The sequence below is a fragment of the Nilaparvata lugens genome, chromosome 6 (genome assembly GCF_014356525.2).
Source record: "Nilaparvata lugens isolate BPH chromosome 6, ASM1435652v1, whole genome shotgun sequence".
Taxonomy (NCBI): domain Eukaryota; kingdom Metazoa; phylum Arthropoda; class Insecta; order Hemiptera; family Delphacidae; genus Nilaparvata; species Nilaparvata lugens.
The window spans coordinates 15,135,492-15,156,494 of record NC_052509.1 but is presented as its reverse complement, the minus strand read 5'-3'; the positions used below and the strand labels follow the sequence as shown (position 1 = coordinate 15,156,494).

At 34.6% G+C, this 21,003-nt stretch overlaps 1 protein-coding gene across 1 annotated transcript; it reads left to right on the top strand.

The window, feature by feature from the left end:
* Window positions 1-254: 254 nt before the first annotated feature.
* On the top strand, window positions 255-19,854 carry LOC111051630 (kinesin-like protein KIF20B). Its single transcript, XM_039430208.1, has 11 exons — window positions 255-448; window positions 748-924; window positions 2,222-2,313; window positions 3,294-3,448; window positions 6,340-6,533; window positions 7,369-7,405; window positions 7,965-11,863; window positions 13,305-13,348; window positions 14,191-14,258; window positions 15,170-15,279; window positions 18,828-19,854. Exons 2-11 carry the CDS (start codon window positions 769-771, stop codon window positions 18,927-18,929), a joined length of 4,857 nt encoding a protein of 1,618 aa, XP_039286142.1. The 5' UTR covers window positions 255-448; window positions 748-768; the 3' UTR covers window positions 18,930-19,854.
* The last annotated feature ends 1,149 nt before the right edge of the window (window positions 19,855-21,003 follow it).

The following is a 21,003-nucleotide window of genomic DNA, read 5'->3' as shown; positions in this document are numbered from 1 at the left end:
TCACATTCATACAATTTTTGTTGGGATAGCATCGATGAAAACATTACACACCTTTCAAAAGTTTACATTCGAATAATAAAAATCAAGCATATAATAAACGTCTACTGTATAGTCAAGCAATTTTGGTTTTTGTGAAGAACAGTTAGGTTGTTCAGATAGCTGCGCTCAGATTTTATTTCTTTGACCACCACTATGACCATTCTGCGAGAAGTGTTGGCAGCACTTATTCAAGATCCGTTGTAAAATTATTAGAGTGTAAAAGAAGATTTGAAAAATGGCAGAAGGCAGAATGCACTAAGGCAGAAGTCAAAAAGTTTGGATTTGTTTTGTTGGTTCAGTAACTTCAATCTTTTCATTTTGTTTTGATGTTCAATGTTCATATTTGTTTTTCTGTGTAATTGATGAAAATCTTCACATCATATTACTAGTTCAGTAATTCATCATAACCGTAAGTTTTTCATGATTATATTTTTTACGAAGTAGTAATGAAACTTTTGAAAATAGGCCTAGCACCATATTGTTTTAAGTTTTAGTTATTAAGTATTTTAGTATTTAGTAAGCATAACATGGAGACGAGAAAACATCAATTTTCTTCGTAAAGCGTTTCAGCTTTAAAAGAACTTTCTGCGCATGCTTGATACAAGCATGTACAGGCTTCGAAAACCATGTCTGTGATTTAATAGTATTCATTTTGTTGTTGAACTAAAGAAGTAGGCTAATTCCTGTTAATGTTGAGCTTTTTTACAGATCTGTCAAAACTATGCGATCATGGCTAGCAAAAAGGGATCAAGTCTTTATTCAGCGCCCCTTGCTAAGAGGAAGTTCAATTTCAGCGAAGTGGAAGAATCAACTCCAAAAGAAATGGATTCTATTAAGGTATACCTGCGGGTGAAACCTCACGATGAAAGACAAATAAATGAAAGTGTAAGTACTTGGTTATTCAACCATCAATTTATCAGATTTTTGTGAACATGGATGATATTTTCTGCTATTAAATATGATCATAACTGTTTTAATACTTTTCATCTTTATATTGAAAACTGTTGCATGCCATGCGTTTTTTAGGATTCTATTTTTTAATTTCATTCAACCAAACCACCACTCATCAGTCAGTATTGTTAAATAATCATTAAGAAAGTTTGTTTTCAATAAAATCTAGGTGACTAATCATGTGTGTGTTTATCTCAAAATAAATTTTCGTGTAATTTTTGATAATATCCAGTTTCTTCATCATTGATATAATATAGATTATTGTTATTCTTTCATATTATGATTTGAATTTCATTCACATTATGATAGGAGTCATTTATGTATACAGTATAGTAATTTTCGGTTTTTATTATGAATAAGTATCACTATATCACACTTATTTTACTTTCTATAAGCCTGTCAGTAACATCGTATTATTAAAAACAAAAACTAAGATAAATGTTGAACCTTGTAGAAACCACTCTTTGTACAAACAAACAAATTTCACCGAGCCGGAGGCTATGGGACTCGATTTTGCAGCGGTTCGGAGGTGGATCACCGTACGCATTTGCCTTGCATACGGCACCAAAATAGCCAGACCAATTGGAAACCGGTTCCAGCTATGATGTAATGTCGAAGATGTATCATAGCTAGAATCAGTGTCTGACTGTACTAGTGTCCTCATGAGCTCATGGTGTCGCCATGGTGACATGACATGACATGACATGGTGTCTTAATGAGCTTGCTGCTGATGGAGGAACTGATGCACTCAATACTTGCTGAAAATGCTTAGAAGAACACCGCGAAAGAAGTGTTGTAAACTGCCCAAATAGGGAATAGCCATATTGATTGGTTATTCTTATTATATAGAATTTCTCACATATCTCACAAGTAAACGTATATAACTTTCATTATTTACTGCCTATCGTTTTTTCCACTGCTGACTCTGGTGACGTTATGATTATCTCTCCTATACCACGATTTATTGATTAATATTAGACCTTCTCCTATTCATAGCAAATCAAGTAATAGATCTAGAAACTATACTAAATCAATATTGAGGACTTTATAACTAGTACTCATTAGATTGTTCTTATCTCCGGTTCCCTGGAATACAGTATTTTCTATTCCTCGATTCAGTATTTTCTATATAATTCAGAGCTCATATCTGAGTTTTCCCCTTCTTAAATAATTTGAAATGTTCTTAATTAATTTATAAACCCCATTAAACTATTGTGTGTGTTTTTTTTAGAACGATGTATTCGAAGTTACTGACTCGAATACTTTGTTAGTAAAAGCTACTGGAGGTTCGAGGAAATTCAGCAGAGGAAACGAGGAGTACAGGTTAGCGTGGTTTAGCCATTTTTTCCTTCAAGTCTACTAATGTAGCTCAATCCTGTTGAAACATAACTGACGCAGTTAGAATTTGAAAACGAACAGGAATCATTAATAGACCCATTTACTTGAAAAAAAAAATAGAAATTGGATTTCTAGAAAGAATATTTTGTTTTGTTCAATATACAATTCAGAATTGTACTGCATATTCATTAGTTTTCTGAGAGCTGTCTTGGAGTTCCTTGATGCAGTGTGTGAATCACCGTTACTGCATGAATGATATGAGCCAATAGTATAAAGTTCATACTTACTTATGTTTTTTTTACATCTTGGGGACCCCAGGATGGAGTACAAGACAAGTCAATATACCATATAATATGCATATGTAATATATATACACATATGGTTTGAATATAACTCGCAGTATGTACCTATGTAAAAAGGCTGTCCAGTTTATTTATAACATAGAAAATACTGAGTATTCATACACACAGAATGTCAAGACTTTGAAACAAACCCAGATATTCAGTCGGAAAGGAACTCTTGGATACTATAAAATGTTCCATCGACTAAAAACTTTTTTAGTTGATTCTTGTATATTTTTATACTTTCCTGATTTTTCAATGTATTTGGTAGTTTATTATAAAATACCCTACCAATATAGCTAGGCTTTTTCTCAAAAAGTCTGCTATTATGTTGAAAAACGAAGTTTAGAAGATTAAAAAGTAGCACTTCAATTGTTCATTTTTATTAGTTTTTGCTGTTGAATATCATGTATCTTATGATGTAGATTCATCCTAGCATGCTGAATTTTATTTTGGGCTAGACATTCCATGAGTAGATTTAGTTATAGTTCAGGTTCCAACTGGCAGCGTCTATATTACAATAATTGCTCTCAGTATAATTCTTAAATGTATTTTTCAAATGAAGAATAAAGTTTCATTTTTAGCTTCATTGCCTTTTACTAATCAATTTATTTCTTATTCCAGTTACACATTCACACACATCTTCCCTTCTGATGTTTCTCAGAAAGAAGTATTTGAGAAAAGTGTGAAGGAGTCAGTGGTAGACTTCGTGAATGGATTCAGTTCTCTGATATTCTCTTACGGCACCACCAATGCTGGAAAAACATTTACCATTCAAGGTACTCTCTTCTTACAAGTAGTCAATCAATCCACTTTATCTATCAAAATGCCAAAAGTATCCAACTGAAAATGAAAAATAATCATGTTGAAACTAAACAAGTTCAGAACTTTTACATTAATGGAGTTAATGTGTGGAAACACAAAAGTATAAAATTGGGATCAAATTCTTTAATTTGATTCAACTTGAAGAAATTAAAAAACTTCATAATTTCCACAATAATTCAGTTACTGTAGGCACTGCAAAATACTGTGGCAAAGTTACAATTTATCAAGATTCAAAACAACATAGAACATACAAAACTTGTATGCAATAAATTCAACTTTGTGAAGTATAATTCAACTTATTAAAAATTTTACGATACTCACATTACTGGAAAAATTAAATCATTTCATGGCAAAGACACTAAAAAATTGATTAATTCGAGATATCAAATTTTCGTCCGTGTTTAGCAGCTACGATAAGTGATGAAGATATAATGATAATAATTGAGATAGTAGTTCTTTGAACCATAGTCCTTGCGCAGTTATATTCAAAGCACTGCCTCCTCCAATAGAATGCCATGCCCTAGGGCAGTGATGGGCAAACTTTTCAAGGAGAGGGCCGGATGAAATAACATAATATATGCTGGCGAGCCACAGAATAGTATTATAACAAAAACATGCATGATAAACCAATTGATTTTTATAGACAAGTAAAGTAAGATAGAAACTTATGCAGATTAGCAGTCTTTGGAAGACTCATTCCAAACAAGACAAGCTATGAAAATCTATGTGAAGCAAAAGAAGGCTGTTATTCATACTGAAACAATGCGCAATATTCCCAGTCTGTTGAATGTATTTCCAAATTCGTATATTTTTGGTAACAGATAATCTGTTTCAAGTCCTGTTTTTCCACTTTTTATTCGTTTTCTTAGGGTTAATCAAAGCAACATCGCGGGCCGTATTGGACTAGCCTGCGGTCCAAGTTACAAAGTTGTACTATAACTGGTCAGGTCGAGATGAAAGCAGAAAAAAGTCGAGACAAATCCTTCAAATTCAAATTGTTTATTCTGCCTGACATTTTTTACAATGTATAAGCTCGTCAAAAAAAATATATTGTGTACATAATAAGATACATAACACAATATCAAGAATAAAATTTATAATATCATCCTTGAAATACAACATTTTAAAAATCTGACACGTTGAAAAGCAATACGAAGAGGAACATTCAGACTGCTACAGAAGCATTATATCTACTAGAACGCGGATCACACAATACATAGATAAAGACAAAAGTAAATCCGATCGAGTTGAAATGTAGACCTCACTTCGCTCGGTCAAAAATGTTCTTTTTTGCGAGTGGTTGTCCTCCATCTAATCTAATTGAATAAGCACCTTGCTCTCAGCTCTCGCCACCAAAAAACAGACCCCAGAAAAGAAAGTAAAATATTAATCTAGAAAGATAAAAATCTGGTGTGGCGCACTCACATAACTTTCCTTGCCGTTATGAAAATTGATCACCTGACACTAGTGTTCCCGCACATCTCAAGTCTATTCAAAGATTTGAGCCAGCTGGTGACAGGGCAATAACGCTGGAGACACACGAGGTCTGCTATCTCTTCATAGTGAATCATTTAATAGAATCAACAGTTGCCAACAGTTTGCAATTGGATAATCACATTTTTTCGAATTTCGAGCTTATTTTTAATTTTAGGTGAAAATGTTACTGAACATTAATTGTAGAGATTCTCATGCTCAATCTTTTCCACTGGAAATTTTTTGTTAAAATTGTATCTGAAGCCTGATAATTGAGAATCTAAAATCAAACTTTGCATAGATGGGGCGGAGCTCCTTAAATTTTTACAGATATGGGACTTGTGGCAGTTGATAGAGCTTATCGATGACTATTCTAGTTACAACTTTAATCAAAATCGTTCGAGCCGTTTTCGAGAAAATCGCGAAAAACCCTGTTTTTGACAACATTTTTGCCATTTTAGCCGCCATCTTGAATCGCGTTTGATCGAAATTGTTCGTGTCGGATCCTTATAGTTTAAGGACCTTAAGCTCCAAATTTCAAGTCATTCCGTTAATTGGGAGATGAGATATCGTGCACACAGACGCACATACACTCGTACACACACACACACACATACACATACAGACCAATACCCAAAAACCACTTTTTTGGACTCAGGGGACCTTGAAACGTATAGAAATTCAGAAATTGGGGTACCTTAATTTTTTTCGGAAAGCATAAAAAAGGAGTTTAAACTGACAAAAAGGGAGGATGATGAAGTTTTTCGATCAGTTGATTAGTTGAACATAATCATATGTTCTTTAGCTTGTTTAGTTAGTTTATTATTTTTTTAGTTCTGTCTTGTCATCAGTAAATTATACAATTCAAGTAATATTATAAGTAAGATGCTTTTATAAAAGTATGAAATGAAAATTCCAATGGTTATGAGCTCTTAAATACTTTTGTAATTTTAAGAACCAATTGGTCTGTAAGTTTATTTATCTCTCATCAGCAATCCTCCCAATAACTACTAACATCCAAGTGATTATACGTAATTAATTTATTCAAGAAGAAGCTAAAGTTTAAAAAAGTAGAGCCATAGAGAGATTTTGAAGTTTCATTTTATTTAGACTTGAATGCAATCACAATCTATTATCCAATCTTGACTTTTATTATTTTTTTTTATTCAACATACGGTACCTCTATTAAATTTGATTTTTACCTTTATCACAATCTATTATCCAATCTTGACTATTATTATTTTTTTTTATTCAACATACGGTACCTCTATTAAATTTAATTTTTACCTTTATATAAATATTGTATAATGAAATCAATTTGGTAATTTTCCTTCAATGAGAAGAATTAAAATACAGTAATTGAATTTTTCAGGAACAAGTCAGCAACCAGGGTTAATACCGCGCGCCCTTTGCCTTGTGTTTAAATCAATCGAAGACAGGCAAACTGATGACGTGGAGTACATGCCTTGCGGACGAATAGTCAAACGAATGACTGAGAATGAGCTAAAAAACCACTCCGAGCTTAAACAGATTATTATAAATCATAGCAATAGTGATGATTCACAGGTAAGCTCACGCATTCAGTTTAAATCAATGTCAACTCATTACTCTATTATTAATGAGCTCAGAGAATTACAACACAAAAATATTCCTATTATGCATATTTTGAATTCATGTTATTAGAATGCTCTATTTTGAGTATGATTTCCTACCACTATTGAAAAATGCATTTTACTCTGAACCATAATTCTAAAGTACTACTTTTTTTTACATAGGGAGTAGAGTGACTAATATACACTTTAGAGACTGAAAGAACCCAATTCGAATAACATGGGTGCCATCTCTATGTATCTCAGCGTCTGCCATTGGAGATAGGTAGCACAATCTTGAACAAAGTAGAGTTGTTCAACTATAATGGATTTTTCTATTATTTGTGGTTATAAGCTTTGCTTGAAGCAAAGAATCGTGATGAAGAACAATTTTGTACCATTTATTTTTTTAAATTCAGATAGTGGAAAAGTTTTGTAGTGGTGATAGGAGATAATTCACAGAGCGATTATGTTCAAGTTTGTAAATGATCTATAGCTTAAGATGTCACAATTTGGAAAATAGGAAGATGTATTAATATTTCATTTTTTGTAATAAATTTAAAATAGAATTATATTTAGTTTTGAACTTTCCTAATATAAAAATTTGAATAACTTATTTAGATTTTAGATAGTTTCTTTGCAACATGACTCTGATTCATTTTATAATAATATTTGAATCTCGTACGTAATATACTTGTAGTTTTAAAGTATATTATAATTGTATAATTTTATTCAGTTGTCATTCTAGAATATTCAATTACGGATATGATTGTTTATTGTCTTCCTTTAAAGTTTTTGTTTGTTTGTTTCAGAGCTCAACGAAAACCGTTCATAAATTGAGCCAACATGGTAAGATAAACTATTCTCGATCTTCTTTCTTGTTTCTATGATTTATATGATTTTGTTGTTGACAATGAATTGAACATGCTGTTCTATGATTGTAAACTCCGTCATTTATTTGTTGTAACGTAAAGGTTCTATCAACCTTGTAAATACGAGGTTGGGATATTGATGAGCTCCTTACTATTGATGAAATGTTTAGAATGACGTCATTTATTTATTCACTTTCTTACTGTATTTTTGCACTCACAAAGCCAGTCTCAATTTTTGTACTTTTGGTATTTTAACTGTTGTTGATATTAACCATAGCCACCTTTAATAAAGGTGTATTAGAGGTGGCTATGTATTAACTGCCACACGTTTTTACCTCCCTATTTATTATTCATTTCCTTTCCCAAATGCGAATATTGAAGTTTCTCAGCACAAATGATTAAATTAATATTGTACTCTAGGTTTTGACTTGATTTAACTTTGACGAATTTCAGCGTCAAGTGTAAAAACTCCAAAAATATAATATTGCTTATGAATATAATCTGTTGGAAATGATTATATATTGTTTTTATTTCAGAAAGTGGACACGACTTCGAAATGATGGACATGATTTTAGAAAAAGAGACCAATTCTCTTGTTGTGTTGAAGCCTGAAAGTACGTACTCGTTATGGATAAGCTTCTATGAGATCTACAACGAGTGTATATACGACCTGCTCACACCGCCGCTCACATCAAACAGTCAACGGAAACATTTGAAAATCGGCGAAGACTCGGCGAAAAACAGTTTTGTGAAAGACCTGAACTACGTGAACGTGACGTCGATCCATGATGCGCGAAGAGTGCTGATCTATGGCAGTAACAATCTGCAGGTGGCGATGACCGGCCTGAACGCACAGTCGAGTCGCAGTCACTGCATATTCACGCTGACTCTGGTGCGCAGTCCAGAAGCCGCAGAAACCGGCGATGACATTGTCATCAGTCAGCTGTCTCTGTGCGATCTAGCAGGCACTGAGCGCCAGAAGAAGACACTGAACGTCGGTGAGCGACTGAAGGAGTCACAACACATCAACTGCTCACTGCACGTCCTTAGCAGGTGCTTCGATATTATTCGCGAAAACCAGAACAGAGCTGACAGGTGTGTAATTCCCTATCGAGAGTCAAAGCTCACCCAGCTCTTCCAAAAAGCATTGAGAGGAGAAGAGAAAATAGTGATGATGGTAAATATCAATATGGCTTTCTCGTTGGATGAGACACATCAAGTGTTGAAAACATCAGCGATTGCACGCAAAACGACGACGTCGATGAAGCCCTGGCAGCAGAAGAAGCGTCGTTCGCGATCAGCGATGCTGCGCAGGTCGATTGCCGAACATTCGCGCGGCACAAAATCGTCGACGCTGGCACGAAGCACTCTGACCGAGGTGGACGTCGAGGAAGACAGCGAGTACGCTGACGTCACCAACGTCCACGACCAAAGCAAGCAGATTGTAGAGTCGCTGCTCGCCACAATCGACACCCAGAAGAGGAAGATCGTCTCATACAAGAACAAAGTAGACGAGTTGGAGGAGATGAATTCCGGCTTGGAGGACGAACTGAGACAGGAGCTGGCCGTCGAGTATGGCAAACTCATCAAAACAATCGAAGATCGGCTGAAGCAGCGCATCGAAGACAAGGATAAGGTCATCGATGAGAAGGACAGAGTGATAGCCGAGCTGGAGCGTCGTGTCAACTGCGAGGTGGATGCTGAGAATGGTCTCCGCCAATCGGCCACAAAGAAACGAAAGGTTTTCGATTGTTCGTTGTCGATGATTGAAGCCAACACTTCACACGTTGACGATGATGTAGCTGTTCTCAGAGAGGAGAACAACTTATTGAAAAATGATTTACATAGCTTAAAATCGAATTTGGATCACTATAAAAATGAGAATTTGGAGCTGAGCAAGAAGTATGCCGAGTTGAAGTTGATGCGCAGAATTGAGAACATTGCAACGTTGAGGGAAGCAGTGATCGATGAAGATATACTGCGTATTCTTGGTGAAATGGACAACATGAAGGAAAAGTTCGAAGCGGAAGTTAGCAAACGAAATGCGCTGATCAAGGAGGCTATGGATGAGATGAAGTACCTCGAGACTGACTACAACGAGGTGCGAACTGAAAACGGAAAGCTGGAAGGCGATCTACTGGTCGCCAGAGATGAATTGGAGGATGCCAAGCGCTCTCTAGCCATCGCCAACCAAATCACCGCCAGCAAATCCGAGGAGAACCACCAACTGGAACTGAAACTCGAACAGCTCGAAACTGACAACGAGAAACTGAACGACTACATAGAACTAGCAGAGGCTGAGATCAAGTGTCTCCAACAAAAGTTGAAGTTGCTGGAACGAAATGGAGCCAAAAGTGTGGACATCTTTAATGAAGACAACAGCATTGTGATGAATGAGCGAAGTGCACAGCTGTTCACCAAGCTCGACGACAATTCACACAACACATTGTGCAACCAGTTGCAAAAGGTTTCACTGGAATACGACAATCCAGGTCTGGCAGATGATTCAATCACCATGCAACACCACTCTACATTCGGAATCGACTCAATGAACTTATCAAAGCAACAGACATCTCTGAATTCGTTGCAATCGACTCTCGCTAATAAAACTGAGGACTTGGCTTCCATGCAACAAAACTATACTTTCGATGCCCTTTCAATGAACTTATCAAAGCAACAGACATCTCTAATTTCGTTGCAGTCCACCTTCACTGAAAAAACCGTGCCTGATAATATTACAAACAGTTTAAGGCAACAATTCTCCAAATCATTAGCCCCTAATGTGTCGTTATCTGATGAGTATGTGACTAGTAAATCGAAATCTCTTGGGAGCAATTCCAAGACTACTACATTTTGTAGAGGAAATCAAACTTTTGAAGTTGACAATGGTTTGTCCACTCGCTGTCAAGCAGATGAAGAAGAAGAAGAAGAGCAAAAGAATAAAGAAGAGAACGAGACAAAAGAAATTGAACAGAAAATATTTGAGCTGACAAATGAAATTGAAAAACTCAGACAAAATAACCATTCGCTGATACTTGTCGTGGAGCATTATAAAGGGGAGAAAACAAATTTGGAATACAAAATTGTTGATCTATCAGAAGATATAGAGCGTCTGAAAGATCAAAATGAAGTTCATAAGTCGCAATTTCAACAAAAACTAACAGAACTGTCACTTGAAATGAAAGAAATCATAAACTTCCAATCAAAGACTGCCAATTTGATGGAGGATTTCGAAAAAGAGAAGGCAGTTTTTGAAGAAACAATAGAGAAATTTAATGTTGTGAAGAAAATTCAGGCAGAAGAGATTGCACGGCTGAAAGAAGTAATAGACGGGAAAAATGTTGAACTGGAACAGTGCAAATCTGTTTCGGAGAGTAATCAGGAGCAGCTGAAGAAGTCAGAGAAAATTATTTCTGAAATGAAAGAAATGGCATCAACCTTGAAAACTTCGAATGATGAGCTAATCACTTGTAACAAGGAACTCAATGACAAAAATGTACAATTGGTTCAACAACTTGAATCGAAGGATGAGGCCAACGAAAGCTTAGCGCAGAAGTTGAGTGATTTTGAAGCGAAGCATGAAAGTTTGTTGCAAGAAATAGACAGTAGAGAATGTCGCATCAGAGAGTATACAGAAGAGAATAAGAAATTGATTGGGGAACGTGAAAGTGTGCTGCAGGAATTTAACGACCTGCAGATAAGTCATAATCGTTTGCTGAATGAATTGAGCACTTCTAACGGAGAATACGCCGTGAAAAATGAGCAGTTGATGGAGGAACTGCGATCGACAAATGAGAAATGCGAGAGTCTATTACAGAGAATTGTTGTGGTAGAAGCTGATAAGGAGCGTTTGATGAATGAAGCAGATACCACTAGCAGAGAACACTTGGAAAAAATTGACCAACTCATGAAGGAGCTGCAATTGAAGAGTGAATCAGATGATAGTCAATTGCAGAAATTGAAAAATCAAGAAGCAATCAATGAGCGTTTGGTGACAGAAATAGGTCATTTAAATCTTAGCAACGAAGATTACATTAATAAGAATCACCGATTGGAAGAAGAGTTGAAATCAAAGAATGAAAAGTACGAAACTATCCTACAAAAGCTAAACAACTTGGAAGCAAAACACGAGTGTTTCGTGAAAGAGATGGATACAAAAGAAAGCAGCCTCCGTCAAGTTGAAAACGAATTGATGGCTGCTAGGAAAGATTTGGAGCTGAAAGCTGATGAAATCAAAAAACTTGAGACAGTAAGCCGAACTTGTAAGAGCGAATCCGCCATTGAGAAGCGCCACACTGGTTCCAACTCGAAAGTGAAGATATCTGAGCAATCAGAAGATGATCTGGACGATGTATTCTTCTCTCCTCTCTCTGAAAACAAACGACCTGCAACAAATACTAAAACCGAGCGCCCATCGAGAATAGCCCGAGCCAAGGTGAGTTCAAATGTTCTCATACAATTCACAATATTTCAAATTGATTTTTTTTCAAGTTTTCAATTTTCTGATCCATCATTATTGAATAAACATACTTGAAATTGGTAAACCCTCTTATTTACTAATCTAGAGAAAACTAAGTCATTATTAGTGTTTACTAGAGATTGGTAGTCGTGTGATATTCGATACTAGTTTATCATTATTTTTACTTTCCTTGCCCTATTACCATAGGTAAGGAAAGTATTGCTTTCCGAAAAAAATTAAGGTACCCCAATTTCTATATGTTTCAAGATCCCCTGAGTCCAAAAAAGTGGTTTTTGGGTATTTGTCTATATGTGTGTGTGTTCAAGGTTCTTACAATATAAGGATACGACACGAACAATTTCAATCAAATGCAATTCAAGATGGCGGCTAAAATGGTGAAAATGTTGTCAAAAACATGGTTTTTCACGAAAACGGCTCCAATGATTTCGATCAAATTCATACCTAAAATAGTCATTGATGTGCTCTATCAACTGCCACAAGTCTCATATCTGAAAAAATTCCAGAAGCTCTGCCGCATCTATGCAAAGTTCGATTTCAGGTTCCCAATTATCAGCCTTCAAATACCGTACAATTTGAACAAAAAAATTTAAGTGGAAAAGATTGAGCATGAAAATCTCTACAATTAATGTTCAGTAACATTTTCATAACACCTAAAATTGAAAATAAGCTTGAAATTCGAGAAAATGTTATTATTTCAATTACAAACTGTTGATTCTATTGAATCATTCACTATGAAGAGTTAGCAGACTTCGTGTGTCTTCTGCGTTATTGTCCTGTCACCAGCTGGCGTATATCTTTGAATAATAGTAGACTGTGATGCGCGTGAACACTAGCGTCAGGTGATCAATTTTCATAACGGCAAGGAAAGTTCTGTGAGTGTGCCACACCAGATTTTAATAAATATAGGTTATAATTTATATTATTATTTCAATAATAAGTCATATTTGGTGCCGGTAGCTCAAAAGCCGGTTAAATTTTAATCGTGATTGATTCTATGAGAACCAATCAGAGCCCTCTCCAAATTTCAAAAAGGCCTTCTCTGATTGGTTCTCGTGAAATTAATCACGTTTAAAATTTAACCGGCTTTTGTGCAGCCGGGCCTACTACTATAAACTAAAAATATAAACATATCCAATGTGGAAATCCGCAGATGTTGATAAATTAGAGATTAAATTTATCCAAATGCTAATGAATTATAATTATATTAATATTATTATGAAACGAAAATTTGAACATTGAAAATACAATAGTCTATAGTTAAAGAAATACATGAAAAAACAGCCATTATTTCTCAATTTTGTCTCATTGTAGTCGAAATATTTAGATTATGTCCAAATCTATAAATTCATACCAAATCATTAAAATTAATTGGATTAATTTTATTATTTCTTTGCAGCCCATGAAAACGGAAACCAGCTCTGCTAGAAAACCTAAAAGAGTGTAAGTACAGTACATTGACAACATTATTCACTCTTTTCTCATTTTCTTCTCCTGTACATATGGCTTGCTATTTATGCAATTGGTCTATTTCCTTATCAACAGTGAGTTATTCTAACTTATTCATATGTAATAAGAAATTATTTACATTTCAAATTGTATTATTTACTGATTGTGTACACCATAATATTATTGGTATCCGGTATGCAGTATAGATGAAAAATCGATGAAAAAAAAAGTATAGATGAAAAAAGTCCGTCTCAACACCCTCCACACCCATGTATTTCTGTCTAATAATTATTTCAATTGACAATTTGCTCCAACCAAGATCATAAACTGTATTATTATAGTTTTGAATTAAGACTCAATAGTCTTGTTTCTCTATTTTGCTCTTCAACAAGCGCTTATCTCTTATTTGAATTATTAAACTTCCAAGTTTCAAGTGCTGCGTTTGTTTCAAAAAACATTAGTAACTGCTCTTCCTCTTCCATTTGCTATCTTGTGGAGTGTTATCTTTGGAGTTCCTATTATGTAGTCTTACATTGATAAAAATTTATTGTTTTAGAAAACTAAGCTGAAGAAATTACAAAAATGTAATATAAAGTTTGAGATTTTTGTGAAATGAGTATAAAAATGTGTTGAAAGTGAAATTTATCTTCAATTTATGTATTATTATAGTTTGAATTTTTAAAAAGTGAATTCGGTATCCATTACAACTTGATAAAGGTACATATAGCTATTACGAATTATATAGATTCTATATTGAACCTTCTCTAAATACTTCTCCTCTACCTTTACGTTATATTATGTTAAATTTTATATTGTTTTTATTTATTTACTTTTAGCACTCGATCGGCGGTATCTACGCATGCGCAGAATGTATCAACATCGCCACCACATGCCAACATCCTGAGTGAGTGTTTTTCACATGAATATTATTATTTTTTTTAACTATAATCACAGTACGTTTTATAGATTATGAATCCGTCACAATGTTTAAGTCTCCATCGTGTTTGGAATGTGGATTGCTGGGAACCAGAGAGCCTTCAAAAGCCAATCGAATTGTTTATTGACAAAATCGTCAGCATTTCCACAGTGAAAATTGACAACTTCTGTTGTTTTTTCGTAATTGTTCGTTATTCATTGTTTACAAGATGTGTAACTATCTTCAGAAGAAAGCTATTAGAATCATGTGTAATTTGCCTTTCAATGTTCATTGTAGACCACATTTAATAAAACTTGGATTGCTGACATTGCCATCACTGTATGTTTTTAATATTTTATGTTATTTACAAAAAAAAAAGCTGAATATGATACAAACCATCACCATAATATTTAAATACACGAAATAGATTTAAAATTCCACAATATAGCCATTCCAAATCTCAGAGAAACTGGCACTTCATGTCAAAAAGATTATATAACTCCACACCACACCAATAAAAGTTACTAGCATTCTCTCAATGTAAAAATAAAATATGTATTAGTTAATGAATGTTTGTACACAGTAAATGATTTATTTTCAATAAACTGGGTGCCATTTCTCTTATAATGATATAATAGGTAACTTGTGATCCATGTTTTACATGGCTTGATAATTTTATGTTTGTATTTTTAAGACTGACTAATGAATAATAGTGATATAATAAGGATATATTTTAACGAAGTCGATGTATTTTTTAAAATATTGAATGACTAATAAAATTCTAATCTATTCTTGAGTTACACTTGTATTTATCAAATAATTGCAAAATTAGTTGAAAAGAATGAATGTTGACTTGATGTAACCGTAATAATTGCCAACGTTATATTTTGTTGTGACAGAGAATTTGCAGTCGGAGATTAACACGAAAAGTCCTGCAGTGAGCGGTGGTAGACGTCTTCTCGCTCAACCAACCGCCATGCCTCACATTTCCTTCGAAGAATTTGCTGATGTGAGTAGTTGGTCCATTATTAACTTAGATACGGTACTCTCAGAGCCCGGCCATACAGAGAGCGATCTGCGATCCTATAGGTACAGTATCTATTTCTTGGATTGCTCTAAGATTTAGATATGAATAATTTACCTATAGAATCGCAGAACGCTCTCATTGTGGTCGGGCCCTAATTGATGTAGGTAAAACTTCGGAATTGGAATTAATTTAATGCCAAATATTATATAGGTACGTTTTACATCAAGTCGGAACTTACATTAAATAGTGAATAGTACCACGTTGGGTCATATCCGACCCCAGGCGCCATTGCTTATCGGTTTGTGGGCATGTTGATGGGGGAAACGCCACCCTCTTCCATGTAACCTTTCCTTCAGTATTTCTCCAGACAGACCAGAGCTCACGTTCGTGATAAGTAAACTTTTTTATTATTGCCAATTTTAATGTTAGGTGTTGAGAACGGGGTCGCATCTGACCCCACATGGCCTTTATGGTTCAACTTCTTTCGATTCTTATTGTTTATATTACACTATTCAATTTGCGTTCTTAGTTAAGTTAAATAGTTATTCACACTTTTAGCTTGTATATACTTGATCGTGGGTAATGATAGAAATGAAATTTCAAGTTACAGATAGAAATGAAATCTGTATAGATGCATAGAAACACGTTATGAAGTTCCCAGAGAGAATAGAACTAATTTATGAACTATAACAGATTAATTCTATCCTATCTAGGCATGTCATTACGTATTTCTATGCCTTTTTTATGCAGATTTAGTTTTTAAGTTGTAAATACCAGCAAGCTTGTTCGTGGTATAACCACACTCTTATGTAGATTTAGAACCACTGGAAAGCTGGAATTTTGTACTCATATTATAAAAAGTTTTTAATTATTCAAGTGTTTTTTTTTTCTTTTAAATAATTATATAAATGTTCAAATAAATAATATTTTTATTCGAATTTGAATGAAATTTTGTGAGGAAAAGATCATAATTGGTGACTGGGTCGGAAACGACCCCACCTGGTCTTCTATGTCTCATGCAACCACGTGGTACTAGGAGGGTTAATACCCTGTATATTTATTTTATTTATTTATACAATATGACATAGTTATTTATCAACTCTATCAACTGGCATAAGTCTCCTTCCTGGGAAACTAACAGGGGGTCCACCCCATCCTTGAGAAATGGAATTTGTAACCTCCTTCTCATGCATGAGGTAGGTAGGTAGAGCAGTTTATTCAAAAGAACACTCATAGTCGAGATATTTCATCTGTAGAACTGCTGTTTTGACGGCTTTTAAAAATCATAGAATTTCCCAATAATTTACACAAAGGAAAATGTACTCAATTATTATATACTAGTAGTTCTGGGAACAGTAGACCTCACGCAGTATTCTCATCCACAAGTACCTGATTGAAACTATAGACCTTACTGTATGGAAATACAGCAATAGACTGGCTTCTCCACACATCTGTGTAATCACTTGTCAGCTGATTTATGATGAATAATTCTATAGTCTGATTTTTACTTTCCTTGCCCTATTACCATAGGTAAGGAAAGTATTGCTTTCCGAAAAAAAGGTACCCCAATTTCTGAATTTCCATACGTTTCAAGGTCCCCTGAGTCCGAAAAAGTGGTTTTTGGGTATTGGTCTGTATGTGTGTGTGTGTATATGAGTGTATGTGCGTCTGTGTACACGATATCTCATTTCCCAATTAACTGAATGACTTGAAATCTGGAACTTAAGGATCTACAATATAAGGGTCTGACACGAAAATTTTCGATAAAATGCAATCCAAGATGGCGGATGAAAATGGTGAAAATGTTGTCAAAAACAGGGTTTTTCGCGATTTTCTCAAAAACTGCTCCAACGATTTTGATTAAATTCATATCTTAAATAGTCATTTATAAGCTCTATCAACTGCCACAAGTCCCTTATCAGTAGAAATTTCAGGAGCTCCACCCTATCTATGCAAAGTTTGATTTTAATTTCCAATTATCAGGCTTCAGATACAATTTAAACAGAAAATTTCGATTGGAAAAGATTGAGCATGAAAATCTCTACAATTAATGTCCAGTAACATTTTCACCAAAAATTCAAAATAAGCTCGAAATCCAAGAGAATGTTATTATTTCAATTGCAAACTGTTGATTCTATTAAATCATTCACTATGAAGAGATAGCAAACTTCGTGTGTCTCCAGCGTTATTGTCCTGTCACCAGCTGGCTTGGATCTTTGAAAAGTAGACTTGAGATGCGCGGGAACACTAGCGTCAGGTGATAAATTTTCATATCGGCAAGGAAAGTTGTGTGAGTGCGCCACACCAGATTTTTACTCTAATATTGGCGTATGAAGGAGGCTCTTTTTTTCTTTTATATTATCCTTGAAATGCAAAATTTCCAAAAACCTTGTATATACGTCGACGCACAATTAAAAAAGGAACATACCTGACAAATTTCATGGAAATCTATTACCGCGTTTCGCCGTAAATGCGCAACATATAAACATTTAAACATTAAGAGAAATGCCAAACCGTCGACTTGAATCTTAGATATCACTTCGCTCGGTCAATAATACTCGATATTATTGTTAGGCACATTGCACTCATTCACAATACAATCATAAAAGCATTAGGCCAAAGAGAATATTTGAAGATAATCGAACTTTATCAGAACAGAGAATAATGTTAAAGAATAAAAAACTACAGAAGAAAATGACTGAGAAATTGCATTTATTCAAATGCTAATGAATTAATAATAATTATTATTATTCGAAAATCCTAATTAAATTATGTAAATCACCCCGAAGACTTCTGCTACTGCGACTATTGACAACAGCACTAGGTACTATTCAAGACTTATTTGTCACTCCCGGGCTGACAAATAGTTTTTGAATAGTAGTGCTCATCGAATTTCCATCTATAGTTAGGTCCACGTTATAATGGCAGTGGAGAAAGATTGGAAAACAACGTTGCTGATCCTCTCTGTCTTGTCAATGCCTTCTATAGACGGTGGCTGATACAGGTTTATTGATGTAATAAACACTGTTCATTCTCGTTTAAAATAATCAATTATATTTTATTAAGCAAGAAATTATATTTTCCAAAAATTCATAATGAATTTACATAGTCAAGATGAAATATTTTGTTAATTATTATTAATTCTACATTGTTAAAAGAAGATCAGACAACAGATCAAAGCGAGAAAGAGATAGCGCTATCGGCTTTGTTGAATGATAGACAGATAGCTATACCATTGAATCAAACACTGCCAATATAACGTGGACTCACTATAGTTGTTTACCCTGTTGTAAATATTTGCATTAGCAGAAGTCTTCGGAGTGATTTACTGCATTTAATTTGGATGTTCTTCTAATATTATTATTAATAAAAAACTCTTGAAACAAGGAGTAGAACTTGGAAAAGTGGAGTTGCAAGAAGACTCACGCACATGATAAAAACTCCATAATACAACTGTTGCTTGAACTACCATTTCAATTTTACATCAGCATCCATCGTGGGTTTTAATTATAATCAATTTTAATTTTCAGGATCCTCAAATGGAGAGCGAGTCACCTGTGTCCATATTGAACAGACTGACCGGTACTCCTGCACCGCAGCGTAAACTCAGAACCAGGAGAAAGAAAGACTAGATTTAAATAGAAATAAAAATAGGTTCTATAGTAATTTGCCTCTGAAAAATGCTCTACAATAATTTATGAAACTTATTTCAATTCAAATAATTCACTGTGCCGTAATATTATATTGAACACTGTGCAGATTGTATTTTTATTGTATATTTGACTGTGATAACTTTATTCAATCAAATGTTTTTATTCTACTGATGCTTTTTTCGTGATGTTTTATCGATATTATTGTATTCATTGTATTATCATTATATTGATATGGCATTGTTTCCGATTTCCATGCTAATTGTGCTTTGAAAGAATTAAAACATTCTTATTAGAATTTTTAAAAATGCACAAGAAAATCAATTTATTCTCATATCAAAACTTTGTTATTTACTCACAGAGAAGAAGAAAGAGTTAATTCCTTCTACTTAGTGATTTACTATAGTGAGGTCCAGAGGTCCACGTTATAATGGCAGTGTTTGATTTGATTGCTATCATCTTAAACGACAATGTCGAGTTAATATTAATTAATAAACCTGTATCCAGCTACCTTCTATAGAAGGCATTGACAGAGGATCGGCAACGTTCTGATCTTTCTCCACTGCCATTATAACGTGAACCTCACCGTACGTAACCAATAACTTTTCATTACTTATGATTGTGATGAGTAGTATGTGTTTCTTGCTTCTTCTCACTTCAGTTTCGGTATTCCTGCATTTGAACATAATTATTTGTCCTGTATATAATAATGAATGTGCTTATAGTTTCGTGTTCTATCCTATTGTAAGAATAGATTACGTAGGTTATAGTTACTAATCGATAGATTATTATTGTAAATTTTCTCTCAAAATCAAACATCTTCCTTGAAATTTTATCATGAAACTATATTTTTGCAGTACTTGCCTAATAAAGTTGTATTTGAGTGAATAAATTGTTGAATAATTGACTTGATGTACCAACCCTACCATTTAGATGAGTACGGTACCTAATAAACTTGAAGACAATTAATACTAGTAGTTCTGTGAACAGTAGACCTCACGCAGTATTCTCATCCACAAGTACCTGATTGAAACTATAGACCTTATGGAAATACAGCAATAGACTGGCTTCTCCACACATCTGTGTCAGCTGATTTATGATGAATAATTCTATAGTCTGATTTTTACGGTAATATTGGCGTATCATGGAGGCTCCTTTTTCTTTTATATTATCCTTGAAATGAAAAATTTCCAAAAAAACCTTGTATATACGTCATACGTCGACGCGCAATTTAAAAAGAAACATACCTGTCAAATTTCATGAAAATCTATTACCGCGTTTCGCTGTAAATGCGCAACATTTAAACATTAAGAGAAATTCCAAACCGTCGACTTGAATCTTAAGCTGCGTACACATATACGCGCTTCCAACCCGCACCGAGAACGCTCCGCCCACGCACCCATCATGAACGTTACGGGAGATGTTTGATCTTCTCGCGTTCCCCGGTCGATCATCAATCGCTCTGCTGGAGTGACGTTCGGTTGCGGAGCTGAGCGAAAGTCTGTACGCACCTCAAGACCTCACTTCGCTCGGTCAATGATATACGTACTGTAGGTAGTGACGGTATGCGTTTGTTGAAATTAAAAATGTAAGTACATTTTTTCAAAACCTTATTCACAACATGTTTCAACATATCGATGCCATTTTCTTTCAAGTCCACTTTTGAATTAAAAATTTTCAAATTTGTCTTGAAACATGTGAATAAAGGTTTTTTTTAAGGTTATGCCTACCAAGGCCCGGTTGCACAACAGCCGGTTAAATTTTAACCGTGATTAATTTCACGAGAACCAATCAGAGAAAGCGTTTTTGAAAAGACGGCTTCTCTGATAGGTTCTCGTGGAATTAATTAGGCCACCGACAGAAGAGGACTCTTCAATTTTTGCACAGGCTCGACAGTTGAGGACTGCGAACGTAGATGACTCCTGATAAAAAGTTCTCAAATGTCGCTTGCACTAGGCGACAGTTGAGGAGACATTCTACTTTTATACCAGGCTGAACAGTTTATTTGAACTCAGGTTCGTCGATGTCAATAACCGAATTTGCAAAGTCTTCAGAA

Excerpts from the sequence above, each read along its gene's own strand:
- LOC111051630 (XM_039430208.1), top strand. The coding sequence starts at position 769 with ATGGCTAGCAAAAAGGGATCAAGTCTTTATTCAGCGCCCCTTGCTAAG. Across the intron at positions 2,314-3,293 it reads AGAGGAAACGAGGAGTACAG|TTACACATTCACACACATCT; the intron begins GTTAGCGTGGTT and ends TTCTTATTCCAG. Across the intron at positions 6,534-7,368 it reads GCAATAGTGATGATTCACAG|AGCTCAACGAAAACCGTTCA; the intron begins GTAAGCTCACGC and ends TGTTTGTTTCAG.